General features: G+C 49.2%; 1 protein-coding gene across 9 annotated transcripts in view; it reads right to left on the bottom strand.

Annotated features, from left to right (window-relative positions):
• Positions 1-15,556, bottom strand: part of Kcnq1 (potassium voltage-gated channel subfamily Q member 1) — a 333,399-nt gene extending 317,843 nt beyond the window's left edge. For 8 of the 9 annotated variants that reach the window (XR_015643439.1, XM_087594973.1, XM_087594939.1 and 5 more), the window contains exon 1: positions 15,097-15,556. Coding sequence is in view for 7 of the 9 variants with exons in the window: in XM_087594939.1 (XP_087451065.1) it covers positions 15,097-15,482 (386 nt within the window). In the remaining 2 variants the exon portion in view is untranslated. 9 annotated transcript variants of the gene reach the window in all.
• Positions 15,557-27,224: the final 11,668 nt, after the last annotated feature.

Here is a 27,224-nt window from a genome sequence, read left to right as displayed (position 1 = left end):
AGAAACTCCCAGCTAGTCAGCCCATGGTCCACCACAGAGGCATATTTAGAAACCCCTTCAGGATGGGAGATGGCTTCGAGTCTTCCCTGAGTCCCGGAAAGACACAGTAAGACTGGGTTTCTTTCCGGGTTAAGGAGATTCTTCTACCTGTTGGGTCTCAGACTTGATTATATTAGCATAGGGTGAACAGGAAGCAATGGCTCAAGATGGCTGACCGAGCAGCAACACAGCTCATGTCACAGGCAAAGTTACATGATCCTATGGAACTACTCAGGACATCAGGTGGCTTGGCCAGTGTGCTCAGTGGGTACCATAGTTGTATCAACCCATTTTTTCTTTCTTCTATCCCTCATTCCTCTGCCCACCACCTCTATGTATACCTATCTACTACTACAAGAGTCCACAACATCCACCAACCTAGACATCTATCCATGCATACATCTACTCACCAACCCATTCATCTTTCCACTCATCCTATCCACCCACCTCGCCATTCATCTACCTACTATTATACTGAGTCCACAGACTACTACACCAGCTATTCATCCATCCACCTACTGACCCACCCACCTTTCACTTATCACCCTAACTGCACACCACTCCATCCATCTACCTACTTCTATACTGAGTCCACACTGTCCATCCATCCATCCATCCATCCATCCACCCACCCACCCACATGCACACACATCAACTCATCTATCCATCCATTTACCCATTGTCTTATCTCTCATCTACCCACCCACCACCCTATCAATTCATCTTTCTATTCGTTCATCTACCTACCATTCTATTCATCCACTCACCTATCCAGCCAGCCAATCACCTATAAACTCAGCCATCCATTAGGCTACCTACACATTTAGCATACATATACATCCATCTTCCAATTTATCCAGCTATCCAGCTGGGTGTTCACTACTCCACCCACCCACCCACCCATCCACCCATCCACCCGTCCATCCGTCCATCCGTCCGTCCATCCATCCATCCATCCATCCATCCATCCATTCATCCACCTACCCACCTACTTCTTTCCATTATGCACAAATTTATCTGTTCCTACCCTTTCTCTTCTCACATATCCTCTGCACCCCCTGCTTCATGGGCTCTGCACTGACACATGGCAGAAGAGCCTTTCTATAGCCTGTGATAGTCTAACACTCCAACTTCCTGAGTCCTAAAAGCTTGACTTGGAAGCAGGGACCACATAAAAATAGCCATTCATTATTTGTGGATTGTTAACTGCCCACCCAACACACATGCGCACACATGGAAACATAGACTCCCTCCCATCTGGGCCTCTCCCACCCTATGTCATGGAAGTTATGCGAACAGGATAAGAGGCAAGGGTGTCTCAGCCCTGCTCCAGATCAGCTTATGTGGCTGGCATAGCTCATTTCCTCTAAGCTCTGGAGAACTGCCTCCCTACAGATCTTATTTCCAGAATATTCTGGACATTTGCAAGGTGACTAGTTCATATATACACTTAGAAATAACCCTCTAAAGTGAGAGACACAGAGGTGTTGTTCAGTGAGATGATAGTCTTAAGGGCCTTTAAATGGTCACACATAGCAAGATGTGGATCTCTGTGATGCCCAAACACATGATCACATGACCTGTTAGCATCCCTGAGATAGAGGCCCACACCCTGTCCACATGTGAGGAAATAGCCCAAAAAGCAAGGTGACCTCCCAAGCCACATACCCTCAGAATGCAGGATCTGGGATGGTGCCACATCCATCTCAACTGCTCCTACCATTACTGACTTGCTCTGGAGAAGGCATTCTGCAATCCAACAGAGGTGAGGCCAGCTCTGTATGCATGAAGACTTCGTGTTCTCCAATATCACCTGAGAAGCCAGGTTCTACAGTTGTACCACTGATGGTCCCCTTCCACAGAGTCCCCCAGAAATGTGGGCATTGTATCTGTCTGCTCAGAGAAACACGGGCAGGCCATGTTGCCTTTGCTACTTGGGCCCACCTTCTGCCCAGCCTGTCTTCTCAGGGCGACTAGGCCACTTGAGGGTCACTCTCTGCTACTTCCTGCTTTCTACTTGGCTGGGAGGATCTGGGTCCTATGGTTTCTCTGGAAACCTCCACTGTGTACTACACACAGAAGCTAAGAGGGTGAACCCACAGCTGTACCTAAAGAGAGCCGTGTCTGGGTGCTTAGTGAATCACAGCCCTCCTGGGATCAGAGAGCTTTTGTGAGAGTGCCAGGCAGGGCTCCTGAGGAGAAGCTATTGCTGCTGGTCATTGGTAGACAGGTGTTCAATCTGGTCTGACTCAAAGACACCAAATTTCCTGTGTGGTTTTGTACACACCCCTGGCCTTCAGGTTCCCACAAACAAAGAATAACCACGCCCATCTGGCTAATGCAATTCTAGGACCCAGCTGCTACCAAGCTGATCCATTGATTCTGTCAGCCCTGAATCACCTAGCTGGGGTACTGGCTTCCCTGAGACTCCTCTCACCTGCATAGAGGGAATTGTCTGAAAGCAGGTAGCCTCGCTCAGAGAAAGGAACAACCACGTGAGGAACAGGTAGCAATCCACCCCACGCTGTCCTGTACAGGACCTGTGGATTAAACAGTAAGCTCACTGTCCCTGGGCCAAGCACCATTATATTATAGCCTGTCCCCAGAGAGGGAGCTAAGGACTCTGTAGGAGTGACCCTACAGAACAAAAACCACCTCAAAGATCTATGCATGCCTCATTACTTGGAAACAGGGAAGGGCCTGGCCAGCTACCAAGTGAAAAACTGCAGGCAGGAGGGAGGAGGAAAGAAGAGGGAGGAGGAGGAAACAGGGAAGGTAAAGAGGGGTGGAGGAAGGGCAAGGGAGGGGGAGGGAAATGAGAGAGGAAGGAAGGGGAGAGAAGGAGGGGGTGGGAAGGAGGAAGGAGAGCGATGGAAAGAGAAGAAAAAGGGAATGGGAGATGAGGAAGGGGAGAAAAGAGGAAGTAAAAGTGAGTCAGGAGAGGAGGAGGAGCTGAAGGCATGGGGAGTCCTTGCCCACTCTCCAGACAACAGTCTCTGGACTTCAGGTCAGCATCGAAGGCAGCTGTCTACAGATAGGACCACTGACCTGCAGTATGGAAGGTTGGAAAAACACTAAGCAATTTTCCCCTTTCAAGAAGTGTGAGATAGACACCAGACCGTACCAGATATGTAAGTGGCGTCAGCCAAAGTCAGGTGGCTTCTATGAGGTATAAATGTGATTCCCCACCCCCAACATTCCTGGAAGCCTCCAGCAGGGCCCCCGGCAGCTCTAAGCTCTTAAGTCTTGCAAGGCTCACTAACACCCGGCTGGTTTTCCTAGTCTGACTCTTGCCCTAGCATTTCTACCTACGTCCCTCCAGCCTCCCCACAACTCTCAGGCTCTCTGAGATAGGCGGGCATGCTGCTTCTCCTGAGTACTAGCTAGTTCCCTGACTTTAGTCCTCCAGAGTCCTAACTGGTCACATGAACAGGGCCAATTCTGGCAGCACTCAGCGCACTGCTGCATAACAACTCTGTAACCACAGATACTGTGGGCCGTTCCGGCTAGGTTCCTTCAAGCACTCCGGGGGGAAGCCTGGCCTTCCCATCTCTCTGCCGACATTACAGGGCTGGCATAAAGGAGCACCAGAGTACTGGGCATAAGCTTCAGTCTATCTGTTCCACCCCAGTATTTCCCTGACATCCGGTCCTCAGGGAGCAAGGGAGCTAGCCACAGAAGGATCTCAGCCACTCACCCTCTCTCACTGGGCAGAGCCAGCTCACATAGCAGACAGAAACCAGAAGACACAGACCCAACAGGTGACACCCACTGCAGGATAGAGCATACTCTCAAGCAAGGTAATCTCAAGCAGTGGGTTTTGCAATTTGTTTAATCAGGACCCAAGAAAGGGCACATGCTATACACTCTCCCAGTCCTTCTACCCTTCCCTCCTCCCCTGCATATTTCTTGGTTATTTCTTCACCAAAGACCTTAGGTGCTCCACTCTACAGGTCTCTCCATGATGGCTTACACACCTCAATCCCAGCATTAGCACCAAAGCATGCTCTTCTTGCCCCAGTATTTCCCATAAGCTTGATGGGGTGGGAGGGGCTGTACCCAGTCCATTCATTCCTCCAGTAGTGGTGGCAATGTAGGTCCTGGTGGAACAGTTCTACCCCTATACCTGCGTCCCACCCATCTAGATTTTGGACAAGTTGGTAGCTGAGACCCTCAAAGCCAAATCTTTGATCTCACCAGGACCCTGTAAGATTCAAGCTTTAAGGACAAAGGCTGCCTTAGGCAAATACCAGGTGGCTGGGAATTTAACACAGGGGCCAAAGAATTTAGGATAACACCTTGTTCCAGGAAATGAGCTAACCGCCCTTAGCAGTCCCCCATCCCTGTGAATGAACTAGCCTTGAAAAGGGAGGGACTAACTGTGAAAAGGGAAGGGCCCTTAGCAGTCCCCCATCCGCGTGCCAAAAATATCTCACCATTGATGAATGTAAGGGTCAAAGCTGTCCTCCACAAGTATATAAAAGGTGTGTGCTTTTGTCATTCAGGGTCACCTCTGTCCCCATTACAGGGCCACCCCAGTGCACTGGATCATTAAACCTCTTGCTTATTGCATCGCTCTCCGTCTCCATGTTTTCACGAGTGGGACCTCCCGGATGTAGGGCTGATGGGGTCCTACAACCCGTGATGGTACAGATCAGCCCTGAGGGGCTTTAGGCATAAGCAGGAGTTGGCAAGAAACACCCCCGCCCCCGTCCTGCAAGCAAAATAAACCAGGACCTCGTCAGTGCAGGGCAGATGTATGCTGGGTGAATTCTGGGCTACTACCTGTTCATCTCCAAAAGGAGATGGAGGGTCTTGTCCCTTAGTCACTAGGGCAACTGGGGATCTGAATTCCTGCAATGCATTCTGATCTACTCCCAGCTTACTGCCAACAAGATACACCTTCAAGCCTTCTCCGGTCCTGTGATGTGCTCTAGCAGACACTGGCCATTTCCTCACCTTCTGCTCCAGGCTTAGCTTGGGCCCCTGCTGTGGCTGTAGGCTCAGCTATTCTTTTAAGAATTCTGGATATCTGGAGTTAAGGGAATTTTGGGGATAGGCAGGCTTACAGCTTCTGAGCAAGTCGTGTTTCCCTGCCAGCTCAGGAAACAGAAAAGCCTAATCATGGTGAATACTGATAGCTGTCACTCATATGTGGACCGATTCAGGATCAATGTTCTCTAACTGTTGTCATGATGACTATACACTAGCCCTCACCCTCAGTTCACAAACAGCAGCCTCAGAGCAACTAGGGAAACAATGCCACCCCATGGCATGGACTCTGGGAGCCATGCATCTGTCCTGAAGGGGTGACTGTGTAGACGTGAGAGTCTACTTTCGCCTTTTGATAAAACTTGGTTTGTTTTCATCCATAGGGACTGGTTTTTTTTGTTTGTTTGTTTGTTTTGTTTTCTGTTTTGTTTTGTTTTTTTTGTTATTCTAGCTAAGAATCATTTTCTCAGCATGGTAATACATCTTTAATCCAAGCACTCAGGAAACAAAGGCAGCTGAATCTCTGTGAGTTCAAGGCCAGACTGGCCTTACATACCTAGTTCCAGGCAAGCCAGAGAGCTTAAAAGGAAGTCCTTGTCTCGAAAAACAAACAAGCAAGGAAAACAAACAAAAAATTCACACACACATCATCAACAACAACAAATGTGAGGCTTTCAGTTGAGCTTAGCAGGCCTTTTCTTTCTTACAGTAAGTTTTATTTACACCATCCCCAGTCAAGTATTTAAACAAGGATATTCCGTCCTGCCTCCTCTCCTGGGTCTTTTAGGCAATTTTTATTTGTTTTGCTTTGTTCGAGACAATGTCTTGATATGTAGCCAGGGCTGGCCTCAGACTTGTGGAAAGCCTCCTGCCTCAGCCTCCCCTGCACATGCCTGGCTCCATGATGACTTTTTCACTAAAGACTCACTCTAAAACCTGAGACTGTCCCCTGGTCATAGTTGCACGATGTCCCCTGCATGAGGCATCTCCCACAGAACTGGTTCTCTGGCCTACTGGGAAGTGACCTCAGCATGCTGTGTGACCAATGGGCCCCACCTGACTATTTTATGCTTTGGCCTCTGATGATGGGGACATCTCTCATGAAGTCCATCTGGTTTGAGAGTCTGCATTTCCTAATACAGATTTTTAAGGCCCTGTTGCCTTAGCTGTCTGCCTGGCCACATGCCCGTTGCATGCTCCTTTAACCACCCATCTTCTTCATGTTCTACCATAAGTTAAGACATAATGGCCAAGAGCATAGAAGGGCTTCATAAAGGAACAGGCAGAGAAGGTATGGGGCAGACCTCTGCCAAGGTCGTATGCTCTAGGCACATGACTCCTTGGGAATGCCTAGGCACAAATGGACTTTCCCTGGGACCCGCAGGCTCTCCTCTCTGCCAGGTGGATGGGGAACCTCTGTGAGGGAAACAAGGGAATAAGGGCCTCTCTCTCTTGGGATGCTGCAACCAACATGGAAAATGATGTACTACGGTCCAAGGTAAGATGGTAGACCCCAGGCTGCTGAAGGGGATTCTCTATAAGGGTAAGGCCTAAAGAAAGTTGGGGGTGGCTTAGGCTCTAGGCAGCTGAGGAACTCTGACTGTGGCTTTCTAATTGCAAGTTCTGTGAGAAGATACTCTGGAGAGTTACTCTGAGCAGCCTTTCAGTTTGCCTAAGAACTCAGTTTACAGCGGGTACAGAGAAAGGCATCCACCTGTAAGAGTCATGGAAGAAAACGTAAAGGCCTGCTCCTTCCAGATGAGGTAGCCAGGTACAAGGCAGGCACCCGGTATTGGGACAGGGTAACCACGAAAAGTACTTCCTTGGAGCTATAGATGGAGGCAAGGCAGAGGGAGGGTGTCCACAGGTTCCACGGGAACATGGGGCACTTGAAGTTGAGAACAGAGCATCTCCTTGAATGAGAACGCTGCATCCTAAAGGCTTCTGGGCAGAAGTGAAGGAGCCCATAGGAACTAGGAATTCTCTAGCAATACATCCCAAAGAAGAGAAAAAAGTCAGAGTGCCTGACAGAGAATTCAAACTAGTGATTTTTTTTAAAGGAAACATAGTAAGATAAAACAGAGTATAGCGAGACAATGTAAGGAAATTAGGAAAATTTTGTTTTGTGATATGAGTGAAAAATTTAACAGAGGGCCAGGTCGGGATTGGGGCTCTGGACTGAAAGAATAAGATATATGAAATAAGAAAATACTATTAAGAGCCTTGGTGCAGAACAGATCAGGCAGAAAAATTTCTGACCCTGAATACAATTCTAACAAAAAGGAAAGTCAGACCAAAGATATGCAAAAGCAAAGAAAACCTTCAAGACCTATAGGAGACCAGAAAGCGAGTAAACGGGGACATTGTGGATGTTTCAGGATGAGGAGAGAAGGGAAGAGGCATAAATAAAATTGGTGACAAAGTAATTACTGAAAACCTCACACTCTGGGGATGAAATACAGTCATTTAAGCCAGTAAAGCTCTAAGGACCCCTAATAGATGCGACCAAAAGTGCTACAGAACTGGACAGATTGATCCGTGGTTAAAAGCACTGCCTGCTCTTCCAGAAAGCCTGGGTTTGATTTCAAGCACCCACATAAGAATGTACAACCATTTGTAACTTCAGTTCTATGGATCTAGCACCCTCTTCTGGTCTCTGCAGGCACTGCACACATGTTATACACAGACACACATGATGGCAAATGTATCCATACACATAAAGTTTAAAAAAAATGTTTTAAGATAATCTACAAAGAACATTATCATTTAGCTACCAAAATACAACACAGAGAATTCTCAACATAGCAAGAGAGAAGTGCTAGGTTACATAAAAGGGAATCTTCATTAGACTAATTGCAAGAAGCCTTTTAGGCCAGGAAAGAATGGGATGGTATCTCCAGAGTTTTAAAAGGAAATGAATAAATGAAGGAATGGATACCCACCAGCCAGAAATACTATACCCAGCAAAACTATCCTTCAGAAAAGAAAAAAAAGTCTTTCTGAAGCAAACAAAACTGAAATTCATCAACAGATTAGTCCTATAAGAAAGGCTTCATGTGGTGCTTAAACAAAACAAATGTTGTCTCTAGTTTCTTCCTAGCTCAAACCGTAAGCCAAAATAAATACTTTCTTCTTTCTTAAACTGCTTCTGTCAGGGATTGTATCATTGCAATAATAAAAATAACTAACACAGAGACTGAAAGTTCAGGGATGAGAAACACACCTCAGGCAAATGAAAACAAAAGGAAGCAGTAGGCATACTTACCTCAGGAAAGTAAGCTGTCAGTCAAAGACTAAATAGAGACAGGGAAGCCTAGCCAAGGGATGGAGTCAACAGGTGAATCCCTACACCCAACAGTTATAAAACAAAGAGCATTAGATCTCAAAAGAGAAACCGCTATAAAGCAAAGATTATTATATCTCAAAGAAGAAACATTATCTAACAGAAAGACAGTTAAGGACAAACTGTATCAATGACAAGTAGTCCAGGAAAAATTCAGTGGAGAAATGCTGGAGTTAAAATACACTATAGACTAAAAGGATCTACAAGGTGTTCACAAAACACCCACTCATAGCCACAGAGCACAGTCTCACCAGCACAGAGAATAGCCTACAGGATAGACTACATGGGAGACCACAAATTCATTCTCTCCCCCCCCCACACACACACCATGTTAGAACTGGCCATTGAATATAACAATTTACTGAACAAAATGCATGTTTAAAACTCAGTAGAGCTCCAGGTCTGACCTCTAACCACATGAGCTACAAAAGGACAGATGTGGGTAACTAAAAGTCAGATATCTCTACAGTGAACATTATAGTGATGAGAAATTAAAGAGGATGCAGAACATGATCATAGCACATTTGTGTCTCCAAAGGAAAGTGTTCAAATGTCCATCAGTGCACAAAGCAATGTGCAGATCCAATGCAGCTACTAACAGTATCAGTGGCATTTTTTTCACAGGACTAAAAAGTCTGAAGATTGGTATGGGGCCACAGAAGAACCCAAATGACCCAGGAAATTGCATCCCTAAAGAACAGTGCTGGAGATAGCACGATACACAACTTGGAAACATCCTCAGGCTGGGGCTAGGGCTCAGCTGGCAGAATGCTTGCCTAGCATGGACAAGGTTCTGGGTTCAATCTGAGGCAGAAAGGAGAGGAGAAGCTGAGGTTTGAAACAGATGGGATACTGTCTATTACAGGGTGTTTAGTGCACATCTGTAATCCCAGCACTTGAGAGGTAGAGAAGGGAGAACCAAGAGTCTAAGAGTCTTGGCTACATAGTCTGAGTCTGAGGTCAGCTTACATTACATTAGACCCTGTTTTAAAAACAAACAATGCTTCATAGCTTGGGCAACCAAAACAGCATGAACCTAGCATAAAAACAGACACAATATGGGGCTAAAGAGATGGCCCAGTAGTTTAAGCCACCTGCTGTTCTTGATGAGGAGTAGGGTTCAGGTCTCAGCCCCCAACATGGTAACTCATAACTGCCTGTAACTCCAGGTCCTGGAGATTTGAAACCCTCTTATTGCCTCTGAGGTAACTGGCATGTACATGCTCAGACACACAAGTACATACACACACACACACACACACACACACACACACACACACACACACACACACTCCTACTACAGACATAAGGGGTGGATGATTTTACAAATGGGTCTCCTTTCCAGGACACACTGCCTTTGCCTGGATCTTTCTAGAACTACATCAAGGTGCACTCTGCTCAGACTCCAAAACCAGACCTGGGGTCTTCCCAGGAGGTAGCCAGAAAGTGGACAAGCACCACATGTGCTTCTACCTCAGATCTGCCTGTGCTCAGCCAGGGCAGGGGCCAAGACAGAAGTCCTGGCTTTATTGGAACTGTAATAGGTAGGGACCTCAGGACTATCCCCAGGCCACTGAAAAGCCCTCTGGCAGCCTCTGTGCCTACCCACCACTTTCCCAAGCTCAGGAATGTCACTGGATAAAAATACTGCAGGCAGATGTCATCAGTCTGGCCTGTCTGTGGGGCTTAGAGTTTTCCAGGCAGCAGTTGCCACAGCCCAGGCTGTGAGGGTGGGGTAAAGTAAAAGGTGAAGAAAGCCCTTGAAAGGAGCCAGACAGCTCTAGGTGGCCCTGCCTGTATGGCCTCTTAACATTCAGGACCATCAAGACACATGCTAACACACACACACACACACACACACACGCACGCACGCACGCACGCACGCACGCATGCACGCACGCACGCACACACCAGCTTTACCAATTTAACTAATGGATTCTTCATGTGCAAGAAGGCAAGGCAGAGGGACACAGACAGAGACACGGGGTATATCTGTGTCTGGGAAGGTTTCCTGGAGGAAGCAGTTTCTAAACATTTGACAGAGTGTGCATTGCGGCTGACATTTGTCAGGTCAGACTCTGACTCATTCCCACAAGTCAGGCTCCTTCCATTCAGGGACTCTCTGCTCCCAGAAGAACAGCAACCCATCCCTTACTTGGCTCTGAGCAGCATGTGGTATATGGGGAAGGGGCTCCTGGCTCCTTGGGAAGATAATCTACTCTACACGTTCCAGGGCTCCCAGCTGCACTCAGCAAGTAGCCATGTTTGACAGGCCCTTGACAGAGCCACAGCTCAGTCCCCTCCACCTTTCAAGAGGCCTCTGGGCAGGGCCAGGGAATGGGGCTGGACCACACTGCAGAAGATAACGTGTTCACAGAAGTGGTCCTCTCATGTGCTCCGAAGCCTCATGAAAAGTCAGGTCCTGTGATGGCCGCGGTCACCCTGCTGATAGAGCAACCACTGGCTCCTCTCTGTGGCCCACAGAAACCTGGGGCTCTGCATTCTCAGTGAGGTTATGAAAAGGGATTCCCACGAAGAAGATCAAGGAGGATGCATCCCAGAGTGCCTCAGGTAGGGTGAGCAGAGCTTAGCAGGGGTGACCCACTAAGTAGCACCACTCACTCTCCGACTCTAAGGCCCTGCAAGGCCAAACCCTACTTCCTGCCCTACCTATGCTTCCTGCCCTACCTACTCCATATGCTTCCCCACGAGGTCAAAAGGGCCCTCTGAAACTATTCTTTAGCTTCAGCATCCAAGTGACCCCTGTGGCCAGCACATGTCCCTTCATTCTCCCTGCCAGAGTTTCTAGAAACTTCTCTACAACCTTTCATTAGGGTCTGACCCCACATTCCCACACCACCTTGGACTCCTTCCGGGCCTGAAATATGCCTTGGAGTCTGCCCCAGCCTGTCAGCCTCATGAAGAGGGAAATGAATCACAGCAAAATACATAGGAGCCAACAGCTGGAATGTCAGAGCTGGGAGGGACCAGGGGGCTAATCAGGGTCTATTTCTTAGAGAAGGGTGCTGGAGAGAGAGAGAGAGAGAGAGAGAGAGAGAGAGAGAGAGAGAGAGAGAGAGAGAGAGAAAGAAGGAGAAGGAGGAGGAGGGGGGAGGGGGAGGGGAGGGGGAGGGAGAGGGAGAGAGAGAGAGAAAGAAGGAGGAGGAGGGGGGAGGGGGAGGAGGAGGGGGAAGAGGGGGAGGGGGAGAGGGAGAGGGAGAGGGAGAGGGAGAGAGAGAGAGAAAAAGAAGGAGGAGGAGGAGGGGGAGGGGAGGGGAGGGGAGAGGGAGAGGGAGAGGGAGAGGGAGAGGGAGAGGGAAAGGAGCAGGGGCCCTTACATTGGTCATGACCAGAACTGTGTGTCTTATTACTCAGGAGCCACTTGAGAGAGGCATCTGCAGCTCTCTCCACTGCTAGGCAGACCTGCTGTGGATGCCACCCTGCATTGTGCTGTGTAAGTAAGCACTGTTTTTGCAAAGGGGACACCACACCCAGGAAGCGTGAGCTCTGGGCACCACTTTGCCACCAGAGGGCTCTAAGCACCAAACTCCCTGAGAAACAGAGGCCACAGCAGCTGGCCTGACAATGTCCTGTCATTGTTATACTATGGGTCCCTATGGGCTTCTCCCCTGCCTCAGCAGCTCTCAGTACTATCTTGGCCTGGCAAAGGTCCCCGTTCCCTCATGACCTAAGGTAGAGAGGCCCATCCTCAGGTCTGAGTTCCATGGGACTGTCTCCTACCCAGCTGAAAGCCCTGCCACAAAGGATGTTTATGGTCACTCAACTAAGGGCAAACCAAGATGAAGTGCTCCACATACAGGCATTGGTGTACACAGAAATGCCAGGTTGAGTCTGAGAACGGGTTGAGGGGTTATGTAGATGACACCAAGGGACCAGGTCCCAGAAGAGATTGCATGTGGAGAAGCCTCAAAATTTATCCGGGGCTGAAGAATAGGTAGAGGTGTTCACAGTAATCAGAAGGGAAGACTTGGTCATCTGCACAGTCCTGCAGCTACCCCACTGCTCTGTCCCCATCATCCTGACAGCTGTCTTCCTAGGTCTGGCCCAGTGGCCACTCCATGAGGTTCATAGCCAATACAGTGCAGCCCTGCAATTGGAAAGATCAGTCCAAGAGCAGCTGCAAGCTCCACTCATGGTCAACTCCCTGAGGTACTAGCAAAAGCCACCAGAAAGTTCTTGGGGAACTGAGCAAGCCAGGACTGTGAGAGGATGGAGACAAGATGATCAAGTTTCGGTTCAAGAATGAGGGAGGTGGGTAGTGTCTCTTAAACCCCTCTGTTGGTCACAATCAGGGTCTCCAATCAGAGTAGATACTTTGGAACATCTGCCCCTGATCCTGGCCAAGGCCCAGCAGCAAGACAGCTGGCCCCCTGGGACCTTGCCTAGCAAGGGGGCTGCTCTCTATGGGGACACAAAGAGCCACAGGACAGGATTAGGATAATGGGGTGGGAACCCAAGCAGCAGAGGGCAGTGTCTGGGGACTGTGTCCTGACCCTGTCAGCCAGGGAAGGTCACAGACACAGGAAGAGCTGCTCTACTTGGGCCAAGGCAAGGGTCCCCCAAGGAGGGGCCAGGATGTCCGGGTCTGTTTCCCCATACGCAAGTGGGAAACCATACCCCAGAGACTACAGGACACTGGCTGTCACCCCTATGCCCCCTCCACCCATCCCCCACATTCATGCCCTGATTTTCAAAAGCAGGCTTGTCCCTTGGGCCACAGAACCATCCCTGTATGTTTTAGAGTCCATCTTACCAAGTGCAGAGCTCACAGTTTGCAAGCCACATTTGCTACTCAGAGCAACACCAGGGGCAACCAGCATGGCCGTGCATTTTATAAAGATGTTTGGCTCCCAGCTGCTGGCCATGTCTCATCTCAGGAAACTGCCTGACCCTAAAGGTCTTGCCCACCTCCTGAAGGTGATGGACATGAGGCCCCTTCCCTCTGAGTCTGAGCAAACCACATGCTGTAACCAGCAGGGTCTTCCCAGCTTACTTACCCCTCCCTCCTTGTAACTAAACTCCATGGGCAGCCAGGGACAGGGCTGGGCAAAATTCACCAAGCACCACTCAGGAGCTAGCATCTCTCTCCCTCTCCTTGACAAAGAAGACCTTAGACCACCAATCTAGAAGCCACCAGGGCCCAGTGGCTCCTGGCTCCTGGGAAGGCTGGGCAAAGACAAGCTCTGCTAAGCAAACTTCCCGAGAGCTGAACAATCCAGTTCAGGAAGAAAGCACAGTGTAAGCACAGACTTCCTCTGGGGCGGGACAAGCCCTCTTCCTCCACCAGGGCCAGGCTACCACAGTCAGGAACTTAACAACGCTCATTCTAATGACCTGCCTCCCCAGGAGGATTCCATGCAAGTGTCCGAAGGCTGCTCACCTTGGCGAATGAGGATCCTGGATAAAAAGGTAACAGAGTAGGGACTACTCCAGCACCCAACCCCTTTCATCTCAGGGATTTTAGGATCCAGCAGGCTTGTTTGCCAGGCATTCCCTACAGTGGTTAAGGCCCTCTGGGGTCTTTGCACACTATTCCCTATGCCCTGAGAAAAGCCCACTGCTGCTACAGACACATGCAGTGTGTCTCCATCTTCAAAAGACCAGCAATGAAACCTCAGGGGTCCTGGCACTTTGGGAGGTAAGACTGGGGGATTGGGGAGTGCCTTAAGGACTTAAATACCAAGAATGCCAGTGGGGACAGGGTGCCCAGAGACTTGTCCTGGATACCATGGGAGATCATTGTCTCCCTTTGCAAGGCAAAGGACCATCAGAACTCAATTTCGTGAGCTTGGGTCTTGCTGTGCCTCAGAGCCAAACACAGAACCCTGGACACCCAGTGGAGGCCCTCCCCTACCCAGGTGGCAAGACTAGCCACAAGGAGGTCGCCTAGTGGAACATCCAAAGGAATTAGCTGCAGGGTCGGTAGGGTAGAGTAGAATCCAGAGCCAGAGGCTGGCAGGGCGCTAAGAAACTAGGCAGCCAGAAAGCGCTGGCCAGGGGGAGGCAGCAAGGAAGGCAGCCAGATCATTCCTGAAGATGACTTTCTGTGACCCTGCCCTTGAAAAATTGAGTGCCCTGCCCCTCTCAGACAGCCGGTGAGAATAAGTGCCACCTGGTAGAAGTGAGGGCCAGGTGCAGCTCTGCTCCCTCCCTCCCCTGTTGCCTAAAGCAGGTGCTGCTCATGGACTCTAGACAATGTTGGCTGGGCTCAGGTCATCCAGTCCACTTTCCTCAGCTTGGGTTATTGAAGCTGTAGGCACTCCCTGTGGACATCTTGGGCAACAACTGCACCTGCCAATCTATCCTGCAAACGTCCCTGCTTCTCTGAGTGCCTAAGATAGAGACATCCACCCAGGCCTGGATGGGTTTACAAATCGACACCAGTCATTCCTGGGGGCTCCTGAGTCTCTTGTCACAGCTGACTCACACCAAAAGGCAGGCTCCCAGCTTGCCTACTCCTCCTGTGGGGACTAATACCTAAGTGTTGTCCCTCCATCCCAAGCGCATGGCCTCGGGGAGCTCTTAAGTTGGTACACTCCATATTCCAAGTGTCCCCCACCACATGCCCCACTAAGCCCCAGCAGAGTCCCTGAACTGAAAGGACTGACTCCCAGTCTGGTATGTGATTAGCCCTTCCTTGCCTCCCTGAGGGTCACAGTGGCACCAGCCCTAGGAGTCCTGCGTGCGGGGAGGTTACTCACACGGTGAAGTGGTACACGAAACACTTCCAACCCGTGGGGCGCTCGAGGAAGTTGTAGACGCGGCCCTGGATGTGGGTGCGCGCCAGCAGCGGGCGACGCGTACTGTAGATGGAGACGCGCGGGTCAAGGCTCACCCGCGGACGTGGGCCGAGGTCTGCAGGGGCCGGGACGGGCGACACAGGGGGTGACATGGGGGGCGCGAGCCCTGGAGCTCCGGTTGGTGCGATGGGCGCGTAGACCGTGCCTCCCGTCGGGCCACCTTCGGCCAGCTCCAGTGAAAAGGGACACTTCTTTGCTAGTCCCGCGCTTCCCCGCCGGGCGCCTAGCAGGCGGCCCCAACCCGCGCGCTTCCTCTCAGCATTGGGCGGGGAGGAGGCCGTGTCCATGGCCAGACAGGACCCCGGACCCCGCCGCTCCTCAGAGCAGAGATGAAGGCAGCGCAGAGCGCAGGGCGCAGTGCGGGTGGCCTGCTGCCAGCCCAGCCACGGGGGGCCGCTGTCCGCTCCGCCTGGGGGCGGGGGCGGGGCTGGTCCCCCGGGATGGCATGTCCCGCCCCCAGAACGCCCCGCCCCCGGGCGCCACCGCGCGCCTACCTGCGGCCTGGCTCAGCCAGCGGGCTACCTGCTACGCCAAGGCATGCCAGTCTGATCTCCGCATTCCGGTCGGTGCGCACCTGCTGGGCGCACGTGCTTCCCCGCACCCCGAGGACCGCCAGTCTGCTTGGCTCTAGGGTCCTCTAACTTGGGACCAGCAGATACCACCACCACGAATCAGGTCGACCACAATCACCCTTTTTCTCGCCATCAGAACCCTCCCTAGAGAGGAAGCAGGAGGCAGAGAAGGGCATCCTGGGCCACGTATGGATACTTTCCAGCACAGGATGAGGAAGTGTTGGCCCGGAGAACACTGAGCACCCTCGGGTGTCCAGAAGCCTCCGCTGGCGGCAGAGAATGTGAAAATCCCTTCCCAGTAGTTAATCACGGTCCAGTAAAGCAGTGGGATGGAGGAAATGGGGACTGACATGAGTGCCACTCAATGAGTGTGGGCTAAAAGGCAAGTGCTAGATTGTGGGCTTTACTTGTAGACACCGCCGGTGGGTCTGCCTGAGCGTTTATGTTTACTCCCTTTAAGTTTGTAGCTCCCCAGAGACACACAGAAGACCGCTTCTTGTCCTGTGGTGGTGTAAGACCAGAGTCAGAAGGTTTATGCAGCTGGCTCTTGCTACGCTGGCCTTTGTGTGGGGTATAAGGGCACCTGCATCCCATGACAATCACCAAATCCCATTCTCCTGTGATCCGCCAGGCCCGACTCTCACACCACGCACAAGAATAACTTTCAGATACTGTCTTTGTTAGCTTCAATTGTCAACTTGGCACAGCCTAGGGTCATCTGAGAAGAGAATCAGTTGAAGGACTGCCTAGATTGGGTTAGCCTGTGGGTGTGTCTGAGGAAGATTGCCTTGATTGTGTTCATTGATGTGGGAAGACACAGCCCACTGTGGGCGGCATCTGTTTCCCGGGCAGGTGGTCCTAAGCTTTATAAGAAGGCAAGCTGAGTATGAGCCCGAGAACAGGCAGGCAGCGTTCCTCTGGGTTTTCTGCTGAGCTTCCTTGGTTGTGAATGAGTTCTTTGATGGGAGTTGGTGCTATGTGGAATACTGAGCAAGCCTGTCTCCAGGTTCCTGATTGAGGTCCTTCTCTGGCCTCCCTTTGAAGATGGGCTGTAACCGGTAAGCTGAAATAAATCCTTTCCTCACCCAAGTTGCTCTTGGTTCTGGTGTTTATCGAAGCAATAGAAGGAAACAAGAACAGGTGGATCAAAGGCTTTGGTATAAAAATTGAACCTGTGCAGAAAGAACAAGGGTGAGGGGCCATTGGTATAGCCAGAGGTAGAGTATGTGCCTAGTGCATGCAAGGACCTGGGTCTGATGAGGACGGGGGGGGGGGGCGCGGGGGGGGGAGCACCTGCCTCAAGAAACTGTCACTAAGGAAAACATTTCCAACTGTGCTGTGAAATCCCAAAGCAGAAAGCCACCTCGGGGAAGTAAGAGATAGGGGACAAACTGAGACAAACAGTTTTCACCACCACAGACAAAGGATTAATACCATTAGGACACAAGGAACATCTAAAGCCAGAGAAGACAGTGGCAGCCAGTGCTGTGGGAGAGTGGGCTGGAAACAGGACCAGAATGCTGGGAAAGAGGCATGTGTGGCCTTGGTGCCTCAGGGAAAAAAAGTGCTCAGCCTCACTCATAACAAGAAAATGCAAATTAAAAGTACACTCTGATACCAGTGGCCCACTATCTGATTGGCAGAACTCCAGATGTTTGACGGCACAATCTTTGGGAGAGGCCAGGGTGGCAGGTGCTTTCCTAATCACCGGTGGGAAGGGCATCTTGGCAGCCTTAGCAAGAGCGTATGTGCCTGTTGACCTGGAAATGCCCACCACTAATAACCGACCCAAAGGCAAACGAGAAAACCAGAAAATGAAGGTGGGCATGGTGAAGCACACCTGTAATCTGAGTACTTGGGAGGGAGGTGGAGGCAAGAGTATCAGGAGTCCAAGGTCATCCTCACCCACAGAGTAAGTTCAAAGCCAATCTGGAATATGTGAGAAGGGGAGAGAGGGAGAGTGTGTGTGTGTGTGGGGGGACACATGAATAAGCACAGAAATCTGTGTACTGCAACATGGCTTTTATTAGCAAAAGACAAGCAGCTCGAGTAATGACCCAATAGCTAAGAGAACTTGCGTCTCAATCGTGAAGACTAGTGTTCAGAATTCACCACCCATACAAATGCCAGGTAAGACCCTATGCATGCTTGTGCATGGGGCAGGGGACAAAGACCCTGGGACCTCTGGCTCCAGCCTAACTGAAAAGCTCAAGCTCTAGGTTGAACAGGAGACCCTGCCAAGGCAAAGAGTGATACAGCAGGACACCAGAGACCCTCTGCTGCCCTCTGCACATGCTCACAAATGCATGCTTGTGAATTCACACATGTGAATGCATCACACACACACAAAGAGAAACACAGTATGGTTCAGTTGGTTCACTTGTACTCTAACAAAGTCACACAATAAAGATACATGAAAGTCATTATTATCACTAATACTCAAAGGACAAAAATAATTGAACCATAAGTAATAATATTGGCAGGTTCCTACTCCAGATGCCCCCGGGATAAAATTCTCAATGTTTGAGTCTTTCACATAAAGTAAAGTAGTCTATGCTTAGAAAATACACACATCCTCCAGTGTGGCTCAAACCATCTCTAGATTCCTCACAATACCAAGCACAATGGGAATGCTAGGTGGAGTATTTCTATATTATATTGATGGGGAAAGAACAAGAGCTACGCTAGTCCAATCCAGAAAGTAATTTGTTTTTCAAATATCTTCCATCTGGTGTGGGTTGCAGAACCTGGAGATTTGTAGCACTGGCTGTCTGAACAAATCAAACATGTATGTTTACATATCAAATAAGCAATCCTTTTGAGTCTCTAAGGAACCAAGATATAAAAGATACAGATGTAAAATCAAAGAAGCAAAAACAAATCTTTAAACGTGAGATTGGAATATTACCATAATCTCCTCTGTTATTTTCTCTCAAGATTACTTTACGGCTATATCCACTGAAAAACTGAGGATGGCTTGCTTGGGTGGTGAATTGCTTGTTGAACAAGCCCAAGGACCTGAGTTCAATCTGAGAACCCACATAAAAATGTAGGACATATACCAGGCATGGTAGCCTGGGCCTCTAATCCCAACACTTGGGAGACAGAGGCAGGCAAATCTCTGAGTACAAGGCCAGCCTTGTCTACAGAGTGAGTTCTAGGACAGTCAGGGATATGTAGAGAGATCTTGTCTGAAAATCAAGATGAGCTGCCGCTGAGGAACAACACCAAAAATCTGTCTTCTGGTTTTCACACACATGCACACACAGACACACATACACACACACACATACACAGAAACACACACACAGACACACACACATACACAGAAACACACACACAGACACACACACAGAAACACAGACACACACACACAGACACACACACACAGACACACATACACACACACATACACAGAAACACACACACAGACACACACACACATACACACACAGACACACACAGACACAGAAACACACAAACACATACACACACATACACACAGACACACACGGACACACACACAGACACAGAAACACACACAGACACAGAAACACACACACAGACACACACAGACACACACACACAGAACATACACACACAGACACAGAAACACAGAAACACATACACACACATACACACAGACACACACACAGACACAGAAACACACACACACAGACACAGAAACATACACACACAGACACACACACAGACAAACGCACACACAGACACAGACACACACACAGAGACACAGACACAGACACACACACACACACAGACACAGAAACACACAAACACATACACACACATACACACAGACACACACGGACACACACACACACAGACACAGAAACACACACAGACACAGAAACACACACACAGACACACACAGACACACACACAGACACAGAAACACACACAGAACATACACACACAGACACAGAAACACAGAAACACATACACACACATACACACACAGACACACACACAGACAAACGCACACACAGACACAGACACACACACAGAGACACAGACACAGACACAGACACAGACACACACACACACACACACACACACACACCTGGAAGAGTCTGAGCAAGGGCAGAGTTCAAGCAGCACAAACAATTATGGAAGCCTCACGGAGAGACTTGAATCTGTAACTCCTGAATCCAAGAAGCTAATGCAGGAGGATTGCCATGAGTTCAAGGTCTGCAGAGCAACCTCCTATCTCCAACAAACACAAACAAACAAATATATGGATTAAAGCATGCCTAATATCCTAAAAGCCAGTTTGTTCATAATGAGACTTGGAAAGTCCTCATTGCCCTTGGACGGTCACTTGGCTCTTTGTTCTGAAAATGAGAGGGGGCAGGGTAAGCCGTGGCCTGCCTTGCCTTCTCTGTACCAACTCCAGGGTGTGAGAAGGCCATGCCTGCCAGAGGTACACACAGAAAGAAGAATGTGTGGATAGAAGTCTGGCCCAGGAGAACTGCTGTGAAATGATTAACAGGAAGAGGATGGGAGTTAGGCGCAGATTAAACCAGACCGCCTCTGAATTAGGAATTGTTGGAACTATAGTGAATGCATGGATTATACTGAGCTATTTACGTTCATAGGCATTTCCAATTTTTTTAAAATTATACTCATAGCTGCCCAGGTCTGTCCTGGGGGCAGACAAGAAGAATGCTCTTTTAGGACCTTCGAGATGGCTTGATGGGTCTGTTAGTCTGAGTTGTATTCCGTGGGATTCACACGGAAGGAGAGAACAGACACTCCCAACTTGTCCTCTGACCTCTACACACATACCATGGTACATGCATTTACACACAACAAATAAATGGTTTGTTTGTTTGTTTGTTTGTTGCTTATTTTTTTGGTTTGGTTTGGTTTGCTTAAGACTCTTGGGGATGCCTGCCCTACCCTGGACAAGGAATCTGTTTGGGAGGACACTGAGGCAGAGAGGAGACTGGGCAAGGGCTGCTATGAGGTCCTTGCCCTTTCCAAAAAGCTGGGCAGAGAATGTGGGGGGAGGGCAGAGCAGGATGGGAACCAAAGAGGAGGGACTCCAGATGTACTGTTGAGCACAGAGCTAAGATGGGCTGGGCTCAGGCTGGGGCTAAAGCTGAAGAAATAAAATCTGGTGACTGGGAGCAGGAGACACAAAAAGTCCTGCATGTGGGTGGGTATCAGGGTGAGACCTAGCCCATGGCTACCGTGGAAGTAGGTGAGGATTCTTGAGGCCCCATCACCCAAGAAGAGAAACCTTCTTGTGGTAGAGACTGAGTAGATTGCTTAGGCCATGGAGGTCTGTAAGTCTGCGTATGGGCCTCTGGGGTGCCACTTGCTCTCTGCAGAGCTCCTACTTTATCAAGGAAGCACTTCCCACTTCTACAGTCATGAGTGTGTGCACAAACCCTATCAGGCTGCATCCTGGAAGAGCACCCTCTTCCTGCCTGTCTCCAAGCCTTGGAATGTTCTGGAAATCTGATGCCTACCCTTCTACATGCTGATCTTCTAAGGACTCTTTGCCAATCCATTTGCACCCCCTCGCCCACTTATTCCTTGTTCATCTGGTGAAGTCAGAGGGCAACAATGGGAGGTGACTTTGAGGCTATCATGAGGCTAAAACTAGGGCTGATGTCTTCTATGAGGACCAGAGTCTACCAGCCAAGAAACTGTTGGGACAGTCCCACTTCCAAAGTCTTCCCAGATGTCATCTTTCTTCTGATTGATTTCCCACTCATTCATTTGTTCATTCCCAAAATTTTGTATACACTGCCATGGAGCCATTAGGTAGAGTTGAGAAAAAAATATTGAGCAGACTGGAGGTGCCCATGATCTTAGACAATGTTAACAGTCAACTTGCACAACCTAGAATTATCTGAGATACAAAGCACTAATTGATGAATTCCCTAGATCGGCCTATCAGCATGTCTGTAGGGGATTGTATTGATTGGTAATTGATTTGGAAAGACCTAGCTCAATATGGGGGCACCATTCCCTGGGCAGATGGTCCTGGGCTAGGTAAGAAAGCTAGTTAATCATGAGCCTGAGTGAGTCAACAAGTTCTGTTCCTCTGTGATTTCTGCTTCAAATATCGTCTTGAGTCTCTACCCTGAGTCCCCTCAGTGATAGACCCGGAAGGTGAAATAAACCTTTTCCTCCCTTAAGTTGCTTCTGGTCAGTGTTGGATCACAGAAACATAAGCTAGAACACTCAGCTGAGGGCTCAAGGTGTCTCCACAGAGACACCAGTTAACCCTGAAGTAGAAACTTCTAGTTTCTTTGGAAAGTTAGTTATGATGCTTTGCTGGGTCACATGGGTAAGAGGATGTTTTTATATAGCAAACACATGAAAGGACCTTTGATGAAGGAGTATAAATCTGAGCCCATAGTCAGTGGGAGGCAAGGACTGAGCCCTGGTTTGGTTTGCTCAACCTCACTATTCTTCACTAATGACACACATGTATCGGTTGGCCTTACATAGCATTGTTGAGCTCAACTTGTGATAACACTGCCATTGAGAGAAACTCAACCAAGAACTGCTCGTGAGGTTCCTGCAGCAGCTTGCTGCTTCTGTGTCCTTTCCTCAGGCTGCTTGCAGTCCCTTCAGGATTGAACTACAGCTGCTTGTTCGTGCCTGATGTTTGCCTGCCTGGAGGACTGATCTGCAGATGCTGAGTCGTATTTGGTGTTTGCTATAGAATTGAGCTGCTGCCAAAGAAGATCAAGATTGAGCTGCCCCCAAAAAAGATTGTTGAGCAGGTCCACTTCCCCCATATCCTAATAACTTTTCTCTTTCACTGCCTTTCCTGGGTAGTAGACTAGAGGAGAAGTTGAATTCTTATTAAAAGTAGGTTGCAAAAAATTTATGCCTATATAACCTGGGGGAGAGTTTGCTGTCAAAGCTCTCTCATGCAATAGACACTCAGTGCTGACCAAATGGATAGTGGAGGTAGGAGGGTAGAGTGTATGAGGAATGGAGCTTCCCACTGTGAACCACTGATATCTCTCTGTAGGTCCTCCTGACTGGAGACCATCTGTCTATCCTTGTGTCCTCTCCTCATCTGGGCACATTGAAATCCACCATCTCGATCAGCTTGGTCTCAGGCCTGGGAAGGAGGACCTAGGGTCTTATCTAGGCAAACACTAGGGTGGTGTTATTATTCCCTCCCATGAAGGGACCCAGGGTCACAGTAGGACAAAGGCAAGATTGGGCTTGTCCAGAGTCCTTCGGCCCTGACGTCCTCCCTCCCACATACACTGTATCTGACGTCATCTCACTAGGTGCACCAAGAACCCACTGTGCTCTGCTCTGTGGGCGAAAGTTGAACAGTCATTTGTGAAGAAAGTTGCCCTCTGAGCCAGTCCTTATGCACAATAGGAGGACTAGGCATGTGGTCATTCTACCACCCCTTACCCACAGGTCACACCCACCCACACTCTTCTCTTCCAAGATGCCAAGCTGGAATTGAGGGTTGTGTGCAAGTGTGTGCAGTGTGCATGTGTGTGGGAGCTTTTGTGAGCTCCCTTTGGGACTGTTCCAAGGACAGGCTCTTAAGAGCACAGTGGGAAGGGTGTGTTCAAAGGAGAGACCAGCAGCCCAATAAGGCAGCAGGAACCACCCCATGAGGCTACAGCTATATCCAATTTAACAAGGCTGTGTGAAGGTCACTTGGCGAATAGGCCCTCTCTGCAAACAGCATACTGTCATTCATTCCCCAGCACCAAGTCAGTGCTGGTGGGGTACCAGAACTTACCATAGTGCTTACTTTAGTCTGAAGTTGACACCTGTAGTGAAGCTGCCTAGGGTCTTGCTCGGGTCTCCAGAAACCCACACATACTTCTGAGACCTCATATAAGCATGAGAAGCACTTCTAGACATTGAGGGCTGTTGGAACTTGCCTTATGCCGAGAGATTCCGTTCTAGCGAATACTGAAGGATCCCCTTTCAGGGAGCCACCACCATCTGCCAAAGGATCTACTCCTCTCTTACTAAGTGTGTGCCCTGGGAGCAGCCCTGGGGCCTCGAAGGTCTCATTCCTCCACCAGAGCTTGTGGTAAGCGCCTGCTCAAGAGCACAGCCAACTACACGCAGGATCTCTTAGCTGCTAGCATCCCTAACACCTCTAGCCCAACTGCACTCCATCCTGGACACTTGCTAAGCCATGAAGCCTCCGCTTGGTGGATAGAAATATATTGGGTATTTCTAGCCAAATTCCATGCCGTGGTGGGCAGTTCCAGCCAGAACTTTTGTCCTCATCCATGATATCAATTGGGCAGCACAGCTGGAGGGCTTGCATGGCAAACCGCCACCCCTCCCCCAAGACTGAAGCCCAGAGCAGGGGCAGGGCAACTGAAGGACAGAAGAGGAGGCAGGAATGGCTCAGCTGCCAGCAGCATTGTCTAGGCACCTACTGCTTCTAGTTACACTTAGGGGAAAAGCTAGAACAACAGACAGAAAGGTCCCAGTTCAGGAGACACAGATCTCATCTGTGAGACATACAGATGCAGAGAAGCGCATGAGAACCATGTCACTCATGTGCTCTGACTGGCTCTAGCCCTTATGTGACCCAGAGCCTGTGAAGCAGCTGCCAACATTCCCATGTGTGGGCATTGTGTGACAGGGAGCTGATTCACCTGTGTGAGTCCAGGCACAGAGAGGCTCCTGAGTGAAAGTGAGTGAGTGACTGGAGAGAAATGAGTGGGTGGCTGTATAGGTGGATGGGTGCTTGGATGGTGATGGTAAGTGGGTAGGAAGTGGGAATTTGTATACATGAATGAGTGGGTGAATGGATGGGTAGCCAGCTGATTGGATGGATGGATGAATGGATGAATGGATGAATGGATGGTGTTATCTGGGTAGATAGATGTATAAATGTGTAAATGGATGATTAGCTAGTGGAATGGCGGATAAATGGATAGATCGATGGATGGTAAAAATGAGATAGATAGAGGCATGAGGACATAAGGACAGATGGATAATTAGATGGATGATGGATGGTGATAAGTAGCAGAGTTGGTAAATAAGTGGATGGATAGGATGAAAATGGCCCCATAGGCCCATAGGGAGTAGCACTATTAGGAGGCGTGGTCTTGTTGGAGGAACTTTGTCACTGAGGGTGGGTTTTGATGTTTCAGAAGCTCAAACCAAGCCCAGTGTCACTGTCTCTTTATGCCTGCTGGCCCAAATAGAACTCTTGGCTCCTTCTCTGGCACTGTCTGCCTCATGCCACCATGCTTTCTACCATGACGATAATGGACTAAATGAGACAGCCCCGATTAAATGTTTTCCTTTAAAAGAGTTACCATGCTCACAGCAATAGACACCCTAACTAATACAGATGGGTAACAAGATAAATGGATGAGTTTATGAATGGGTAGATAGTTGGAAGGAAGGAAGGAAGGAGGGAAGGAAGGAAGGATTGATCAATGAGTGAATAGCCTTATTAGTCTTGATTGTCAACTTGACAGGATTTAGAGTCACGTAAGAGAACTGTCTCTTGGCATGTCTGAGAGGGTGTTTCTAGAGAGGATTAAGATGGGAGGAGATCCCCACAGAAAGTGGTTCGTATATAAAGCGATCCAAGGAAAGAGCAATGGTCGTCTTCCCTTGCTTCTTCCTCCAGAGCAAGTGTGTCCATCACTGCTGCTGCTGTCCTCTGTTGACTTCAGACTCCAGCTTTGGTTTTCCAGCATGGACTGAATAGCAATGATTTCCCAGGGATCTCCTAAGATCCTGGGACCAGACTGGGACTACTGAGGTGACTGACTGACTATGTCATGGGTTCAGTAGACACTGGTTCTGAGTTCTGTAGCCTGCAGATGGTTATTATTAGACTACTTGGTACCTATTATGTAAGCAACCCTATAAATTTCATTAATTATATGCATATATTCTATGAGTTCTGCTCCTCTTGAGAAGATTGCTTAACTCTTAGACGGATGGAGGATGATACACAGACTAAGGTAGCTGGAGGTTTGGGTGGGTAGGAATGTGGGCATAAGGTAGTGGGTGTCAGATGCCTGCATAGGAACAGGGACAGTGGATCAGTGAACAGAACATTTGCTGCACAAGAATAAAGACAAGTTCAGAGTCCCCCAATCCAGATAAAACTACACAAAAAGTGTATCTGTAATCTTAATATTCCTACAATGAGTTGGGAGGTGAAGATGAGAATCCCACGAAGCGCAGGTTCCAGCAAGTCTAGTGTATGTGTCGGCAAAGAAAAGACCCCGTCTCAAATAGGGGAAGGCAAGGGCTGACATCCAAGAATGTTCTCTGAGCTCCATCCATACTCTATGAAATGCATGTATCTGCACACACACACACACACACACACACACACACACACACACACACCAAAACAAGATGCCTGGACAGGTCATTGATGAATGGGTGGGTGTTGTCAATTCTCCAGATATCCTGGGTGCTGACCTAAGCATGCTCACCTTGGTATGTCCTTATCAACTCCCAGGAAACGCTCATCATGGTCATCATCCCCCTTGCCTGACAGGACCTGGAACAGGCACAGGGCTGGTAGCCGATGCCACACTGAGGCTGGCTACCAGTCCTGTACCTGCTTTGCATCCATAGAAACACACAAGTACCTTTAAAGACAGCATGTATTTGGGACACAGATGTGTGCATGGAAGCCAAGTGCAGGCCATGAGGTCAGGAAATCAACCATTAGTTTCCATTAGAGTCCTGGCAGGAGCTCTGAGTTGGTCCCTCAGCCCTTCTGGCCTTGGTCTACAACTGTGGGATAGGACCAGAATCAGGGCCAGGCTAATAGACAGAGCGGAGGCCTAAGGCCTGCTATGCTCTGTCCTTGCCCTCCCAAACCATTGTTGCCAACTTGGAGGCCACGGACAAGAGTCCAATATGTTGTACAAAAATCCTGAGTCAAGAAAGGTACTGGGGCTGGGGATTTAGCTCAGTGGTAGAGCGCTTACCTTGGAAGCGCAAGGCCCTGGGTTCGGTCCCCAGCTCCGAAAAAAAGAACCAAAAAAAAAAAAAAAAAAAGAAAGGTACTAAAGCAATGAGGGCAACATAGGTGGCCTTAGAATTGCTGTGGGAAGGAGAGGTCCTCGGTTCTCTGAGTGCCAAAGCCAGAAATGCAAAATTTCTGGGCCTGCAGAGTATATCTCTCCACAGAAGGCAGAGACAGGACTGAGTCTAGGGGCAGAATGGAGCAGGGCCCTTGGGCTAGTGTCTTGTCCTAGGAAATAGTTTCTCTCCCAAAAGTATGCTGGGGGCCTTTGGGTACAAAATTATGCAAGCTGGGGAGACTAGAAGGCCTACCAGATTTTGGCCTCTTCTGCTCCAGCCTAGACCTAGGTGTCACCTCTGAGATAGCTCAGGCTACTTAAGAACACTAGGCCTCAGGGATGTTAGACTTGGCTTTTGAGCAGGTGGGCATGGAAGGCAGTTAGTGAGACTGTACAGTCAGTAGTG

The sequence above is a fragment of the Rattus norvegicus genome, chromosome 1 (assembly GCF_021556685.1).
Source record: "Rattus norvegicus strain SHRSP/BbbUtx chromosome 1, alternate assembly SHRSP_T2T, whole genome shotgun sequence".
Lineage (NCBI taxonomy): Eukaryota > Metazoa > Chordata > Mammalia > Rodentia > Muridae > Rattus > Rattus norvegicus.
Note: the sequence above shows the minus strand (reverse complement) of the source record. Positions and strands in the feature narration are given on the sequence as shown.